The sequence below is a fragment of the Dendrobates tinctorius genome, unplaced genomic scaffold (genome assembly GCF_039654945.1).
Source record: "Dendrobates tinctorius isolate UK_male_01 unplaced genomic scaffold, ASM3965494v1 ptg000163l, whole genome shotgun sequence".
Classification (NCBI taxonomy): domain Eukaryota; kingdom Metazoa; phylum Chordata; class Amphibia; order Anura; family Dendrobatidae; genus Dendrobates; species Dendrobates tinctorius.
Window position 1 is genome coordinate 365993 of NW_027361830.1, and position 16748 is coordinate 382740.

Sequence of the window (16748 nt, forward strand, 5' to 3'; positions counted from 1 at the left end):
AAAAGCCGGACGCGACGCATGACCATCCGGCGCAATGCGGCGATAATGAAGATCTATGGGAGAAAAGCCGGATCAGGTGGCAAGCGGCGCCGCATCCGGTTTTTACAAATTTCGCCGCATCGTGACTGATGCTAAAAAACTGAAATGTGAAAGTAGCCTTACAGCAACATCACTCTTGCTTAAAATCTACAGCGTCATACAAACAAAACTGCAGGAGTTAAAGTTCCACCCCCCACCCCCCAAAAAAGTCATGCCCTCCTCCATTTAGTGCTCCGGTGGGTTTTCTTTATAGAAAAAATAACATCACTTTATTCTGAGAGCTATAACTTTTTTTTATTTTTCTGCTGATGGAGCTGTATGGCGGCTTGTTCTTTGTGGCACAAGGTGACGTTTTCAGCTGTACTATTTTTATTTACATTCGTCTTTTTGATCGAATTTCATTGCACTTTTTGTTCGGCGGTACGTGGTAAAGCATTGCTTTTTCCTTCTTATTTTTTAGAGTGTTCACTGAAGGGGTTAACTAGTGGGACAGGTTTATAGAGCGGGTCATTATGGACGAGGAGATACCAAATATGTGTACTTTTATTGTTTATTTTTTTATTTGCATAAATAAATTTATTTATTGGGAAAATTATTTGTTTTTTTTTGTTCCCTATTTTGAGATTTTTAAAAAAATATTTTTACAGTTTTTACGTGGTCACATTGCACTGTCCTGATGGAAGAATGCAGGGAACCCACTCACTGCGCAATGCTCCTTGATGTTTCTGTCACTACTGACAGCGGCATCAGAGGATTAATATGCCCGTGATCAGTGCTAGAAAGCAGCTCCCACAAAGCAGTATATGTATGGCGCAAGTCGGGAAGGGGTTAATATATAACTTTAGTACTTTCAAATAGGGTTTATTTACCCTCTGGATAATCCTGTACACAGTATAATGCAGCGCCCACAAACACATTATAGTGCAGCCCCCGCACACATGGTATAGTGCAGCCCCCACATACAGTATAGTGCTATCCCCCCCCACACACGTTGATATCGTTGTCGGGATCGCTGGTGAGTCGCTATGTGTGACGGGGCCCTTACACCTGGCTAGTTTGTTTTGAATTTAATCGATGCTGTCCACTAAGCTCTGCCATTCTTTAAAAAGCGCTGGTATCAAAACAGAAAACAAGGGTGTATGCACACGATCAGCATTTGCAGGAGACATTTCTGCACCAAAAAGCTGCACTTTACAGTACCAGCAAAATGAATGAGACTTCTGTCAGGAGACCTCTAGCATTTCAGTGGAAGTAACGAATGCAGCAATGGACAGCAATGGCACTCACACTGGTGGTCTACTGGTGCAGCCCATTTATACTAAGGAAAGGTGAGCTGTGCAATGGTGAAAGGGCACATATCTAATAAAGTGGCCATTCAGTGTAGATCAGAGGTGGGCAATTAATTTTCCCAAGGGGCACATGAGAAACTGGCACTGTTGTGGAGGGCCGAATCAGCTGACTTAAAAGGGCGGTCAAAAACCAAAGGTGAATTTCATACTAAATGTACCTATTTTGTGTCACCTAATCTCATTGCATTCTGACTTTCTCTCTGTCTTTTTTTTTTAAACTTTCAATGTCATTTTGTATGAGATTCACTTGTGCATGCTGGGATACTCAAATAAGCAGTCATCAGGGAGCAAAGGCTACTGCGCCCTCTCTGAAGTGAGACATCATCAGTGATGTCTGTTTCACGGCCTCTGTTAGTCTTACTCACCTGATAATGCGTTGGTTGTAAATTCTGACGCATACCCAGTATGAGCTCCCTGTGCTATATTCCTTTGAATGCACAGTGACAGTGCGCTCCCTTGCTGGCTCTAAAGAGAAGTGACAAGCCAGCAGAGTGTCAGATGACACTCCCTCTCCCATTACTCCCTCTTTGCCTCTGACTCAGCGTGCGCCAGCAGTGGAGCAGAGATGCTCTGCAGAAGCCAGAGAAGTGAGGAAACGAGGAAGAGAGGTATTATGTGTGTGTGGACTGCACTATACTGTGTGTGTGTATGGGCTGCATTATACTGTGTGTGTGTGTGCTGCATTATACTGTGTGTGTGGGGGGACTGCACTATACTGTGTCTGTGGGGGGCTGCATTATACTGTGTGTGGGGGATGCACTATATAGTGTGTGGGAGGCTGCACTATACTGTGTGTGTGGGGACTGCACTATACTGTGTGTGAGGGGCTGCATTATACCGTGTGTGGGGGACTGCACTATACTGTGTGTGGGGGGCTGCATTATACTGTGTAAGGGGAGATTGCACTATACTGTGTGTGAGGGGATTGCACTATACTTTGTGTGGGGGCTGCAGTATACCATGTGTGCGGGGGCTGCACTATAATGTGTTTGTGGGTGCTGCATTATACTGTGTGCATGGAGCCTGCATTATACTGTGTGTAGAGCTGCATTATACTGTGCGTGTGTGGAGGGGCTGCATTATTTGTGTGGGGGGCTGCATTATACTGTGTAGGTGGAGCTTCATTAAACTGTGTGTAGGGCTGCATTATAAAGTTTATGTGGTGCTTCATTAAACTGTGTGTGGGGCTGCATTATGCTCTGAGGGGGCTGGATTATGCTCTATGAGGGGGGCTACATTATACTCTATGTGGGGGCTACATTATACTGTGTGTAGGGCTGCATTATACTCTAAGAGGGGGGCCGCAGTATACTCTGAGGGGGGCCGCAGTATACTCTGAGGGGGCCGCAGTATACTCTATGAGGGAGGCTGCGGTATACTCTATGAGGGGGGCTGCATTACTCTATGAGGAAGGGCTGAAGTGTACTCTCTGAGGGCTGCAGTATACTCTGAGGGGGACTGCATTATACTCTAGAAGAGGGCGGCATTATACTTTATGAGGGAGGCAGCAGTATACTCTGAGGGGGGCTGTGTTATACTATAAGGGGTGCTGCATTATACTCTATCCAGGACCATGGTCAGTGCATTATACTATATGTACTACAACCCCTGGCAAAAATTATGTAATCACCGGCCTTGGAGGATGTTCATTCAGTTAGCAGATCACAGACATGGCACAAAACTAAAGTAATTTCAAATGCCAACTTTCTGGCTTTAAGAAACACAAAGAATTCAAGAACAAAAAATGTGGTAGTCAGTAATGGTAACTTTTTTAAACCAAGCATAGGGGAAAAATTATGGTGTCACTCAATTCTGAGGGAAAAAATTAGGGAATCACCCTGTAAATTTTCATTCCCAAAACTAACACCTGCATCAAATTAGATCTGCTTGTTAGTTTGCATCTAAGAAGGAATGATCACGCCTTGGAGAGCTAGCTGTTGCACCAAGTGGACTGACTTGAATCATGGCTACAATAGAAGAGATGTCAATTGAAAAAAAGAGAGGATTATCAAACTCTTAAAAGAGGGTAAATGATCACGCAATGTTGCAAAAGATGTTGGTTGTTCACAGTCAGTTCTGTCTAAAATCTGGACAAAATATAAACAACATGGGAAGGTTGTTAAAGGCAAACATACTGGTAGACAAGGAAGACATCAAAGCGTCAAGAACGGAAATTTAAAGCAATATGTCTCCAAAACAGGAAATGCACAACAAAACAAATGAGGAACAAATGGGAGAAAACTGAAGACAACGTCTGTCACCGAACTCTAAGAAGCCGCCTAAAGGAAATGGGATTTACTTACAGAAAAGCTAATTGAAAGCCATCATTAACACCTAAACAGAAAAAAGCAAGGTTACAATGGGGTAAAGAAAAGCAATCGTGGACTGTGGATGACTGGATGAAAGTCATATTCAGTGATGAATCGCGTATCTGCATTGGGCAAGGTGATGATGCTGGAACTTTTGTTTGGTGCCGTTCCAATGAGATTTATAAAGATGACTGCCTGAAGAGAACATGCAAATTACCACAGTCATTGATGATATGGGGCTGCATGTCAGGTAAAGGCACTGGGGAGATGGCTGTCATTACCTCTTCAATAAATGCACAAGTTTATGTTGATATTTTGGACACTTTTCTTATCCCATCAATTGAAAGGATGTTTGGGGATGATGAAATCATTTTTCAAGGTGTTAATGCATCCTGCCATAGAGCAAAAACTGTGCAAACATTCCTTGAAAAAAAGACACATAAGGTCAATGTCATGGCCTACACATAGTCCGGATCTCAATCCAATTGAAAATCTTTGGTGGAAGTTGAAGAAAATGGTCCATGACAAGGCTCCAACCTGCAAAGCTGATCTGGCAACAGCAATCAGAGAAAGTTGGAGCCAGATTGATGAAGAGTATTAAGTCCATGCCTCAGAGACTGCAAGCTGTTAGAAAACCCAGAGGTGGTGCAACAAAATACTAGTGATGTGTTGGAGTGTTTTTATGTTTGTTTGTTTTTCATGATTCCATAACTTTTTCCCACAGAATTGACTGACTCCATAATTTTTCCCCTATGCTTGGTTTAAAAAAGTTACCATTACTGACTACCACATTTTTTGTTCTTGATTTCTTTTAGTGTTTCTTAAAGCCAGAAAGTTGCCATTTGAAATGACTTTAGTTTTGTGTCATGTCTGTGATCTGTTTTTTTTCTTCTACAAAATTAAACTGAATGAACATGCTCCAAGGCCGGTGATTCCAAAATTTTTGCCATGGGTTGTATATGAGACCTGCATTATACTATATCGAGGACTATCTGTACTCATCAGTCTTCCTGAGCTGGAGTGAAGAGGCCGGGAAACAAGCGTTGAATGACTTCAATATTGTCGATCATGCTAGTTTAACAGCTTGAACTCAGCGCATGTAAATACAACAGAAATGTTTCTGTCTGATGGAGCAATATGTGAGCAATTGGGGCTCCACTTGGTCTAAAACCGGCCCTGCCTGCTCCACACGCATAGATCCACATCACATATGCGGCAGGAGGTGACAGGTGGAGTGGGGTGGGGGGATCTTTATTGCAGTCTATGGAGTGGATGTGATAAGCTACATTTCACAGAGGGAGCATGGTTGGGGCTTAACCCTCACTTTTCTTGCACAGGACATACAACAGCACACACTGGGTGCAAAGGGGGAGGTAAGGGTTAACCCTCACATACAAAGGTGAGGAGGCATCAGAGTATATGGTTGGGCAGAGGAGCAGTTTAAGGAGCACATGGAATATCCCATCTTAAGGTTGCATGTGGTGGAGGTGAGGGGGCACTTTACTGCTGGACCCTGTATTCAGAAGGAATTTTCAGCCCAAGGGTTTTATCTCCTATCGGCTGCCAAGAAGATCCAGGGAGATGCAGTGGCAAATAATTAGCTGCTCTCCCAGCTTTTATTCCGCAGTTAGTGTTAGGCTGTGTGCACACGCTGCGGATTATGTGCGGATTCATCCGCGTGGATTTTGTAAAATCCGCAGGTGAAACCGCAGGTCAAAAGACCTGCGGTTTTACCTGCGGATTGTTCTGCGGTTTGCCCTGCGGTTTTTCATGTCCTCAATGGAGGAGATGGCAAACCGCAGGAGAATCCGCAGAAAGAATTGACATGTCAATTCTTTCTGCGGATTGAAAACCGCAGATAATCCGCGCGGAAAATTCCGCACCGTCTGCATTGCGGTTTTTGATTCCCATAGGGAATCATGGTATTGTACACCGCAGCAGAAACTGCTGCGGGTCCGCAGCGGCCAAAACCGCTGCGGAACCGCAGCAAAATCCGCAGCGTGTGCACACAGCCTTAGGTTATGTGCCCATGTTAGCGTTTTTAAACGCTCAGAAAACCTGACTCCTTCCCATAAACCGCACGTTTTAATTGCGTGCGTTTTTGTGCAATTTTTGCACAAAAAACGCGCATTTTTGATGCGTTTTTTTCCGCGTGGTTTCTGGGAACATTGGAAATGGCTAAAAACGCAGAGCAATGCGGAAATTAATGAGCATGCTGTGTTTTTAGCTGCTAAGCGTTTTCTGAGCATTTTAAAAAGCATGCTTTGGCACAAAAAGCCAAAAATGCATTAAATTTAATGGGAAGCTTCTTTTAAGCGTTTCTGCAGCGTCTGATCCGGCTCAAACGCTGCGGTAACGCTTACAAAAACGCAACGTGGGCACACAGCCTTAAGGAGGCATTGTGTCGCGCCCCTGAGGGTTCAGTCGCCACAGAGGTACTGCACCTCCTCCTGAGGTGTGGTACCCCACTAAGCAGGTAAGGTGGAGACACCTGACCACGCTCCAACACCTGCACCCCACACCACAAAGTAGTGCAGCAAAGCACCTTCGGCGGCTTCCTGCTTGGAGTGTAGCATAGCACCCCTTGGTGGCTCCCTGCTTGGAACACGAAATGTGCTGGGAGGTGGGTGGAGTTTAGTTCACATAAAAGAGCGGGAAGAGTTGAGTCAGTCAGTCTTTCATTCAGTGAGTGAGGATGTAGAAGGACAGAGAGTGAGAAAGAGAAGATCCCCGGGAGAGGGATGGAAGAAGGAAGCGCTGTAGCAGGCAACAGTGATCTGGGTCTGTTGGCACAGGAAAGAGACAGAGAAAGGAAGCTTGATTCTCCATTGGAAAGGATTAGTACGGAACGTAAGGAGAATAGGAGGACTAAGGGTTGGAAGAGAGAACCCTTCCCAAGTTCTAAGCTCAAGGCGGGGTCCGGTCCCCGAGGTTGTATGGATACTAATGGTCTTGCAGCAGACACCGAAGGAATAGAAGTAGTGACCACTTTATTCCCACAAAAGACTTGCGGGCACAACAGCAATGATTGTGAGCCGGGACTAGGTAGTAAGGAGTCCCCGAAGCAGGCTACAGCTGTCTGCCGTACAAGTTGCGTTCATAGGAACACCTGACAGGAGGCACTGCAGTGTAACTCAGTACTGTGAGTACTTCAATCAAAGGCGCTATAAGAGGAGACGTTCAGAAAAGGCACATATGTTGGCGGAGTGTTGGAAGGAAGTACTTCATCTTGCCTGGAAGTTGGCTGAGCTCCTGACCTGGAGGACACAGCACCGAGGCGGGCACCTGTGTGCACAGCAGACTGTGAGTAAAGCTTTGGATCTACATGCCCTGGTGTCCTCCACTTATTCCTGCGCCAACGCGCCAGCACGGCTACATCCCTTGTGCCAGACACTACACCATCTAATTGTCACTTCACCTACTCTGCCCTGGGACTACAGCCCTGCCTGTGGAGGGCTATAACATCATTGCTGCACCACACCATCTGTCCCAGAGGATCTGTCTGCAGCGTCGACTTACATCTTCATTGCCGAACACCACAGGTGGCGTCACAATTCACTTATAAACTTTCCCCTTTTTACAATGGGCGCCCAGGACCACGGGCTGGGTCCCAGCTGCCGTGACATCTCCCATTGAAGCTCATCGGGCCAGTACCGAGTACCCCACAGCCCTGGGAGGGTGGCCCAATTGCAGGTGCTGTGACCTAATCAGCACAGCAGACACACCATGCTGCCTCCTAGGTGTTATCTAGGCTCCACTTAGAACTTGAAGCTACTTGCCCATTATCTGCAGCAGATGGGTGTTGTAGTCTCAGCTTCCCTCCTCCTGTCCTGAATGCTTCTATCTGCAGTTTCAGCAGCTCTGCAAAACAAGGAGGAGCTGAGCAGCCCCACATCCACCAATGAGAAGACGGGGGTGGGGCTATTATCCTAAGTATGATTCTGAGAAAGATCACAATGGTAGATCAGTCCTTCTATGGCCCTCTGGCTGCAAGTGTCAGAAGGCCATACATGCTTACCAGGATCTTAGCAAGAGTCTTCAGTTTTGGAGTACGCGCACACTAGCATACAGCAGCTGACGATTCTCTCATGAGAGTCGGATGCCGTATGCAAATAACCCTCTGTTCAAACTCTGCAGCGAGCATGACCAGAGTGTCATTTTACTGTGATCCGATTCTCTCATATGCGAGAATCAGGTCACAGGTGCGGAGAAGATGGAGAACTTACAGGGCTTTTCTTATTTCCAAGACCCTCTCTCAATACATAATAACTATATTAATATTAGCAAATAGATCCAATAATAAATGTAGCATAGTTTTTCTGATTCACTTTCTTTCCTCAGGTCCAGGCATTGCAGGACCTTTGGTATCCATGGTTACGACCACTGATATTGTGACAGCTAGTTGCTAGTGGTTGTAACCATGGATACCTAAGGTTCTGCAATGCCTGCACATGAGGAAAGAGACATAGTGACAGATATCTGTCTGGGATGATTTAGTGAATCCTGCTTTGAGCAGGAAGTTGGACCAGATGGCCCAGGAGGTCCCTTCCAACTTTACAATTCTATGATTCTGGAAAACTATACTATATTTCTAATTGGAGGTATTAGCTACATATTGTGATGGGATCTTGCAGATGGGAGTACCCCTTTAATTTCTCTATTGTGTGTCAGCACATATCAGATTGCACTCAGATGACATCCGAGTGCAGTCCAATGTTTTGCACTCACCCATAGCCTTGTATGGGTGCGCGCCATCCGATATATGTGGCCAAATGCAGCAATTTGTTTTTATGCCGATCTGGCATGAGAGAAAAAACTCTAGTCAGTGCTGCTCCACAGTATAACATTGGAGCGAGTGCTATCTGATGAAACATCGCATACCGCTCATCTGAGTTATACGCTGGTTACTCGCCAGTGTTAAGGAGCCCTTAATGGGGGTGAAGTCTAACTTTCTAAGGGCTTGTTCAGACTAGCTCATCATGCCTGCAGTCTGAGTAAAAATCAGATAACGCACAGATTAATGTAGTTTAATAGGGCTGAAATTAAAATCCTTTGAGTTTTCTGGATTAAACATGGACTCTGGACTAAAGCCGATATCAGTAGAAAACCCATGCCAATCTTAGCAGGTCAACAGGCTGTCAATATGATGGAACAAAAAATAACAATGACTTAAACAATTTTTCTTGTTTTGTTGTTCACCATCTGGGAAAAATACTTTAACCCCTTAACGACCGCCGATACGCCTTTTAACGGCGGTAATTGAGTGTACTAAAACCACAGCGCCGTTAATTCACGGAGCTGTGGAGAAAGTACATAGCGCCCCCCAGTGTCGGATTTTCTCCGGGGTCTCGGCTGCCAGGGGTAGCCAAGACCCCAGAGAACATGAATCGGTCGGTTTTTACCGACCCCGCTTTTGCGATCGCCGTTATTTACCCTATAACGGCGACCGCAAAAAAAAAGCTGCGATTATGCATTAAATTTCTCTTTCCTCTGATGTGATCGTACATCAGAAGAGAGAGAAATAGGGTCCCCGATCCCCCTGGTACCTCTCCGTGGTCCTCCGTCCCCTCCCGGTGGTCCCAGGTCCCGCCGGCGTCCTCCGATGGGCGCTGCCATCTTGAAAATGGCGGGCGCATGCGCAGTGCGCCCGCCGGGAATCTGCCGGCTCCGGCTGGCAGATTCCATTCATTATTTTGATCACTATGATAAACGATCATAGTGATCAAAATAAAAAAATAGCACACATCCCCCCGTTTATCACCCCCTTATATAGGCAAACATAATGAAATAAAGAAAATATTTTTTTTTTCAGTTTTCCGTTAGGGTTAGGGCTAGGGCTAGGGCTAGGGTTGGGCTAGGGTTGGGGTTGGGCTAGGGTTAGAGTTAGGGCTAGGGTTAGGGTCAGAATTAGGGTTAGGGCAAACTAGGATTAGGGTTAGAATAAGGATTAGGGATTAGGGTTGGGATTAGGGTTAGGGGTGGGGTTAGGGTTGGAGCAAGAATTGAGGGGTTTCCACTATTTACCAACTTTGGGGGTCTAAAAATTGGGGTCTAAAAAAAATCACTTTTGTGGAAATAAAGACTTTTTATTTTCACGGCTCTGCGTTTATAAACTTCTGTGAAGCGCTTGGGGGTTCAAAGTGCTCACCACACATCTAGATAAGTTCCTTAGGGGGTCTAATTTCCAAAATGGGGTCACTTGTGGGGGGTTTCCACTGTTTAGGCCCATCAGGGGCTCTCCAAACGCAACATGATGCCCGCAGACCATTCCATCAAAGTCTGCATTCCAAAATGGCACTCCTTCCCTTCCAAGCTCTCCCATGCGCCCAAACAGTGGTTCCCCACCACATATGGGGTATCAGCGTACTCCGGACAAATCGCACAATAACTGTGGGGGTATGATTTCTCCTGTTACCCTTGTAAAAATAAAAATTTGGGGGCGAAAAGATCATTTTTATGTGGAAAAAAAAAATAGATTTTTTATTTTCACGGCTCTACCTTATAAACTTCTGTGAAGCACTTGAAGGTTCAAAGTGCTCACCACACATCTAGAAAAGTTCCTTAATGGGTCTAGTTTCAAAAATGGGGTCACTTGTTGGAGTTTTCCACTGTTTAGGCACATTAAGAGCTCTCCGTACGCAACATGGCATCCGATCTCAATTCCAGCCAATTCTGCGTTGAAAAAGTCAAACGGCGCTCCATCCCTTGCGAGCTCTGCCGTGTGCTGAAAAAGTGGTTTACCCCCACATATGGGGTATCGGCGCATTCAGGAGAAACTGTACAACAAATTTTGTGGTTGATTTTCTCTTTTAACACTTGTGAAAATCAAAAAAATTGGTTCTGAAGTAAATTTTTGGCAAAAAAGAGTTAAATGTTAATTTTTTCCTTCCACATTGCTTTAGTTCCTGTGAAGCACTTAAAGGGTTAATAAACTTCTTGAATATGGTTTTGAGCACCTTGAGGGGTCTAGTTTTTAGAATGGTGCCACTTTTGGGTATTTTCTGTCATGTACACCCCTCAAAATGACTTTAAATATGATGTGGTCCCTAAAGAAATGGTTTTGTAAATTTTGTTGTAAAAATGAGAAATTGCTGGTGAACTTTTAACCCTTATAACTTCCTAACAAAAAAAAATGTTGCTTCCAAAATTGTGCTGATGTAAAGTAGACATGTGGGAAATGTTATTTATTAAGAAATTTTTGTGACACATCTTTCTGATTTAAGGGCATAAAAATTTAAAGTTTTAAAATTGCAAAATTTTCGCCATATTTCCGTTTTTTTTATAAATAAACACAAGACTTATCGAAGAAATTTTACCACTAACATGAAGTACAATATGTCACGAAAAAAACATTCTCAGAATCAGCGGGATCCATTAAAGCGTTCCAGAGTTATAACCTCAAAGTGACAGTGTTCAGAATTGTAAAAATTGGCCTGGTCATCAAGCTGCAAACTGGCTCTGTCACTAAGGGGTTAATATTGTACAAGTCCAGACAATCGTGCACACAGAGAAATAACTTTGGGAAAAGGAGGAAAATTTAACTATTATATTAAAGGTGACGTTTGCTTTTTAATTTTTTTTTATATTTCTATTTAGTCTACAGTTGTACAGATGCCCATACTGTAACACCGCAGTGTAATGGAAGACTGACAGTCATCAGAGGTAACACGGGCACCTTCAGTAAGCGCTATCCCTGGCTGCCATCTCAGCCCACCATGAGCTCTTAGGCCTCTTTCACACATCATTTTTTTGCCATCAGTCCCAATCCGTCGTTTTTAGAAAAAAACGGATCCAGCGACTGATGTATATAGACTTATATTAGCGATGGATGGCCTCACTGGATCCGTTGGAAATTTTGTGTCTGTCGGGTGGAGACGACGGACAAAGTAACGTTTTTTGTCTCCGTCAAAAAGTTGGACAGCGACGGATCCAGCGCCATTCGTCGTTGGCTAGAATGGAAGCCTATGGGCACAGGATCCGTCGCTGTCCGTCAAATGACGGAATCCAGAGACGGATTCAGTTTTTTTAAACTGAGCATGCTCCAATTATTATTAACAGGTAGGGCAGTCGGATCCGGCGAAAAAACGGATCCGTTGCATCAGTTTTTCCACAATCTGCGACGGATCCGTTTTATTCCAAAACTGCTGGATTGCGACTGACACCAAAAAACTGATGTGTGAAAGAGGCCTTACTTAACTCCGCCACAATTGGCAGCAGCATCTGGTAAACTGTGACAAGGAGTGCACTGTAGTGGGTAGCTATGAAAATGGTCATAAATGGTTATTCCCCCAGGTGTGGGGAGTGCCCAGGACTGTGCAGCTATTCTCACACCTGAGATACCACCGTATATAGGGTGCTGGTCACAAGGCTCCTCACAAGCTTGTTAGGAACGTCACTAGTTTCCAGGAAGCATCTGTGCAGCGACATGAGTACATGAAGGGTTAACACGAGCAAGCACAAAAACCTTTACCTGTAAAACAGTGCGGCTGTGGGCAGCTGCGGAGCCTTCAGGACACGGTGCAGGAACCAAGCAGACGACACCAGCGTAGCACTTGCAGCACACAGCGCCATGTTACCACTGCGGCAGCCTCTCGTGTTCTGCTTGCCGCTGGTCTTTGCTCTGTATGACCTGGAGCCTACAATCCACAGACTACATTGCTGTATGTTATACTGCCCGCTACAGGCATCTCCCTGCAGTGCTTGCTCTAATGTTTGAGGACACGATTTACCTTAAATGAACTTGTGTACGCTAAAGAGCGTGACTACTGCTCATAGCACTGAGGACAGTGGGGAAAGGTCAGCTGGCGCAGAGCAGAGCTGAATCCTGTCAGGGAGCACTCAGCATATCTACAGTACGATAAAAGCACTGCAGAAATGTAGGATTTTTAGGCCACGTTCAGTATTTTACCTCAGTATGTGTAAGCCAAAACCAGGAGTGGGAAAAATCAGAGGAAAAGTATAATAGAAACCCGTCACCACTTCTGGATTTATCACCGACTCCTTGTTTTGGCTAACAAATACTGAGGTAAAATACTGACCAAATAATGACAAAGTAATAACCATGCAAACATGCAGGGCCCCCAGCAGGTCATTACTGCCCTTACTGATGTATGGGGCCCGGTAAGCAGATAAGAGCAGGCCCTCTCTCTTCTGCTCAAGGGCCCCAGCGGCAGGATTCTGCCAGCTCAGTATCTGAGACACAGGTTCAGTTAAAATCTATTGCCATGCGGGAAATCTTTCCCGTACGTCAACAGTTAACAGCCAATTACAGGTCGGCAGCTATCATCACGGCACACGTCCCTGGCATATGACGTCACTGTCATACGCCGGAACGAGGGTCCGCGCCTCAGATGAATCTAGTGAGGACACCTCCGGACCTCGGCCAGGTAAGGAGAAACTTTTTTATTTTTCTTGTAAAGCCGCGGTATGGGGCATATTATACCGGTATGGGGGTACATGGTAACACAAGACCCATTTACTTTTTTTTTTTTTTTAATAAAGACACATGACACAATATTAGCGTTGATAAAATTAGGCCGTGATGTAGTTTATTAAGAGTTACTAAATATATAATAATTAATAAATATACCATATTAAATATTAAAATATTATCAATTCTCATAGTAACCAATTAACAATATTAGGCCGGGGTCAGACTTGCGAGCACAATGCGAGAAACTCACGCGAGTCACTCGTATCAATACCCAGCACTGCCGCCGGCACTTGGGACCGGAGAGTGCGGCTGCATAGAAATACCCAGCACTGCCACCGGGTATTGATGCGAGAGCGAGTTTCTCGCATTGTACTCGCAAGTCTGACCCTGGCCTTAAACATTGACCAACAATACCCAGCAAAAGCTGGGAGATTATCCACCAGCCAGGACTTGAAGAGCCTTGCACCCCCCCATACCTGAACATCACAGCCATTTTTCAATTGCATTTTGCAAATCAACATTGAAAATGTCGAGACCTATATCAGGAAAGTGAACCAAGTCGCTTCTAAAAATGCCCGGTGTGAAGCCCTCCAACTCAGAATGCCTGTGGGAAAAACCACTTAACGTTACGTAAAATTTTTCCATTGCTCTATTATAACCCTTTTTCCCATTTTTTCTCAAAATTTACAATCAGAACCTGACCATGCTAATCTAGGGACGATCTCTGAAAAAACTAAAGAGCATGTAGGGAACCAACATTTGATTAGGGAAAGATCTCTACGCATTAGCAAAAAGGAGATCGAAGGTCTTTAATTTTCCTAAATCATTTCTGCCCGCATGAATCAATAATAAATTTGGACTTGGCCATAACATAGATATTTTTTTTAGCTTCATTACAAACATTCTCCAACCTCAAACCTCTAATACCATGACAAAATACACTGCTCAAAAAAATAAAGGGAACACTTAAACAACAGAATATAACTCCAAGTAAATCAAACTTCTGTAAAATCAAACTGTCCACTTAGGAAACAACACTGATTGACAATCAATTTCTCATGCTGTTGTGCAAATGGAATAAACAACAGATGGAAATTATTGGCAATTATCGAGACACATTCAATAAAGGAGTGGTTCTGCAGGTCGGGACCACAGACCACATCTCAGAACCAATGCTTTCTGGCTTATGTTTTGGTCACTTTTGAATGTTGGTTGTGCTTTCACACTCGTGGTAGCATGAGACGGCCTCTACAACCCACACAAGTGGCTCAGGTAGTGTAGCTCATCCAGGATGGCACATCAATGCGAGCTTTGGCAAGAAGGTTTGCTGTGTCTGTTAGTGTAGTGTCCAGAGGCTGGAGGCTCTACCAGGACACTACATGCCAATACACCAGGAAATGCAGAGGGGGCCGTAGAAGGGCAACAACCAAGCAGCAGGACCGCTACCTCCATCTTTGTGCAAGGAGGAACAGGAGGAGCACTGCCAGAGCCCTGCAAAATGACCTCCAGCAGGTCATTCTGAGGATAGTCTGAGGGCCCGACGTCCACAGATGGGGGTTGTGCTCGCAGCCCAACACCGTGCGGCCCTCCAAAGAAATGCCACCCCACACCACTACTGACCCACTGACAAACCGGTCATGCTGAAGGATGTTACAGGATACAGGAAGCTGCTCCCCAGGACTCTGGGCGTGTGTAGCAGTGAATATGCAACTTCTTTAATAGCAGACACACTGTTAGCCCCAGCCATCAGCTTCCTACAGCTACTGGGCGATCACGTGTGGCCGTTACTAAAGAGAATGAATATTCAGTTCTCCACTCCCATGGGTGTGGGGCACACTGAATATTCATTCTCTTTAATAGCGGGCACATGTGATAGCCCAGATGCTGCAGGAGCCAGCTGCTGCAGCAGTGTGCCTCTACTAAATAAAAATGAATACTTACTGCTCCCCATGCCCATTGTCCCTCCCAACTCTATGCACTGAAGCCAGCGCTGAGATGGGAGAGATTATGGGAGTGGGGAGAATAGAATATTCATTTCAGAGTGCACAGAGAGGTTAGCCACAGCAGCCATCTCCTGCCTCCTGTGACCCACTCGTCGCTGCTGCTCCCCTACCACAGCAGGTACATCAGGATTATAAGATGCACCCCCCCATTTTCCTCCAAAAATACAGTGACTGAAGGGTTAACAAGATTTTTGAATTTATAAATACTTTAAGGGGTAGAGTTTTTGTTTATGGGTTTTCTGGCATATAAGCCCTTCACAGTCACTTTAAAAAGTCAAGTGGTTCCTAAGACTATATATTTTGTAAATTTATTGAATAAATGAGAAATTGCTACTAAACTTTTAACCCCGTTACCATCCCAATGGGAAAAAAGTCTTTGAGAGAATTATGCTGATGAATAGCAGACATGTGGTAAATGTTATATATTGATTATTTTGTGTGGTATGACTAAGAGCATAAAAAGTTCAAAAATTGAACATTTTTCAACGCATTTTCATTATTTTATTAACTCACATCCTATTAACCTAAATTTACAACTAACAAAGAACAATGTATTAAGACAAAAAAAAAAAAATCTTAGAATCACTGAGATATGTGAAAGCATTTGGGAGTTATTACAACAAAGTGACACAGGTAAGATTTGAAAAATTTGAGTTGGAAAACTGGCTCAGTTGGAAAAGGGTTAAACGTGTGTAACTGTTGGTGTCTGTTTTCCTAGTCCAATCTGACAACTATATACATGGCATGTGGCAACTATAATTCAGCCTGCTGAAAGATTTAGCTTTCTGCAAGAGTATCTACCTACCTAGCATTACTTATTAATAGTGATGAGCGAGAATGCTCGTTACTCGAGATTTCCGAGCATGCTCAGGTGATCTCAGAGTAGTTTGGCCGTGCTTGGAGATTTAGTTTGTCACCGTAGCTGCATGATTTGCAGCTGCTAGACAGCCTGAATACATATGGGGATTTCCTAATAAACAGGCAATCCCCATATCTATTCAGGCCGCAAATCATGCAGCTGCGGCAACACAAACTAAATCTCCGAGCACGCCCAAACTACTCGGAGAGCACCCGAGCATGCTCGAAAACCTCTAGTAACGAGCATACTTGCTCATCACTACTTATTACATCATTTTTGCAAGTGCTGAATGACTGGGGGTGAAAACATTGCCAAAAATTAATTTTAGTGCTATACAAAATGTAAAAATGTATGATAAAAGAAAAAGTTTAAATGGCAGTGGATGGGAGAGTAAGGCCGGGGTCACACTAGAGAGGAATACGGACGAGTGAGAGGCGTTGAAAGTACGCATTACACACGGACAAATGATTCTCTATGGGGCAGCTCCCATCAGCCGTATATTTCTCGTCTGTATTGTACGGTCCGTGCCAATCGCAGCATGCTGCGATTGTCAGCGTACTACGCCCGTAGTACGCCAATGCAAGTCTATGGGTGCGCAAAAAATACGGACTACACACGGACCACACGTGTGGCTTGCGAGAAATACGCACCCGGTGTCCTTTAGAAAAGCCGGCAATTCAGTGCGCTATACAGTAAACTCACACTGACAGGTTTAATAAAGAAACAAAAGAATAGATATAGACACATAGAATACAT

At 44.5% G+C, this 16748-nt stretch overlaps 1 protein-coding gene across 3 annotated transcripts in view; it reads right to left on the reverse strand.

Moving 5' to 3' along the window:
- BPHL (biphenyl hydrolase like) overlaps positions 1-12450 on the reverse strand; it is a 102472-nt gene extending 90022 nt beyond the window's left edge. For 2 of the 3 annotated variants that reach the window (XM_073550126.1, XM_073550127.1), the window contains exon 1: positions 12168-12450. In XM_073550126.1, the coding sequence (XP_073406227.1) occupies positions 12168-12268 (101 nt within the window). In that variant the 5' untranslated portion in view covers positions 12269-12450. The remainder of the gene's footprint in view (positions 1-12167) is intronic. The other variant, XM_073550128.1, reaches the window with a different exon arrangement.
- Between the last annotated feature and the right edge of the window lie 4298 nt (positions 12451-16748).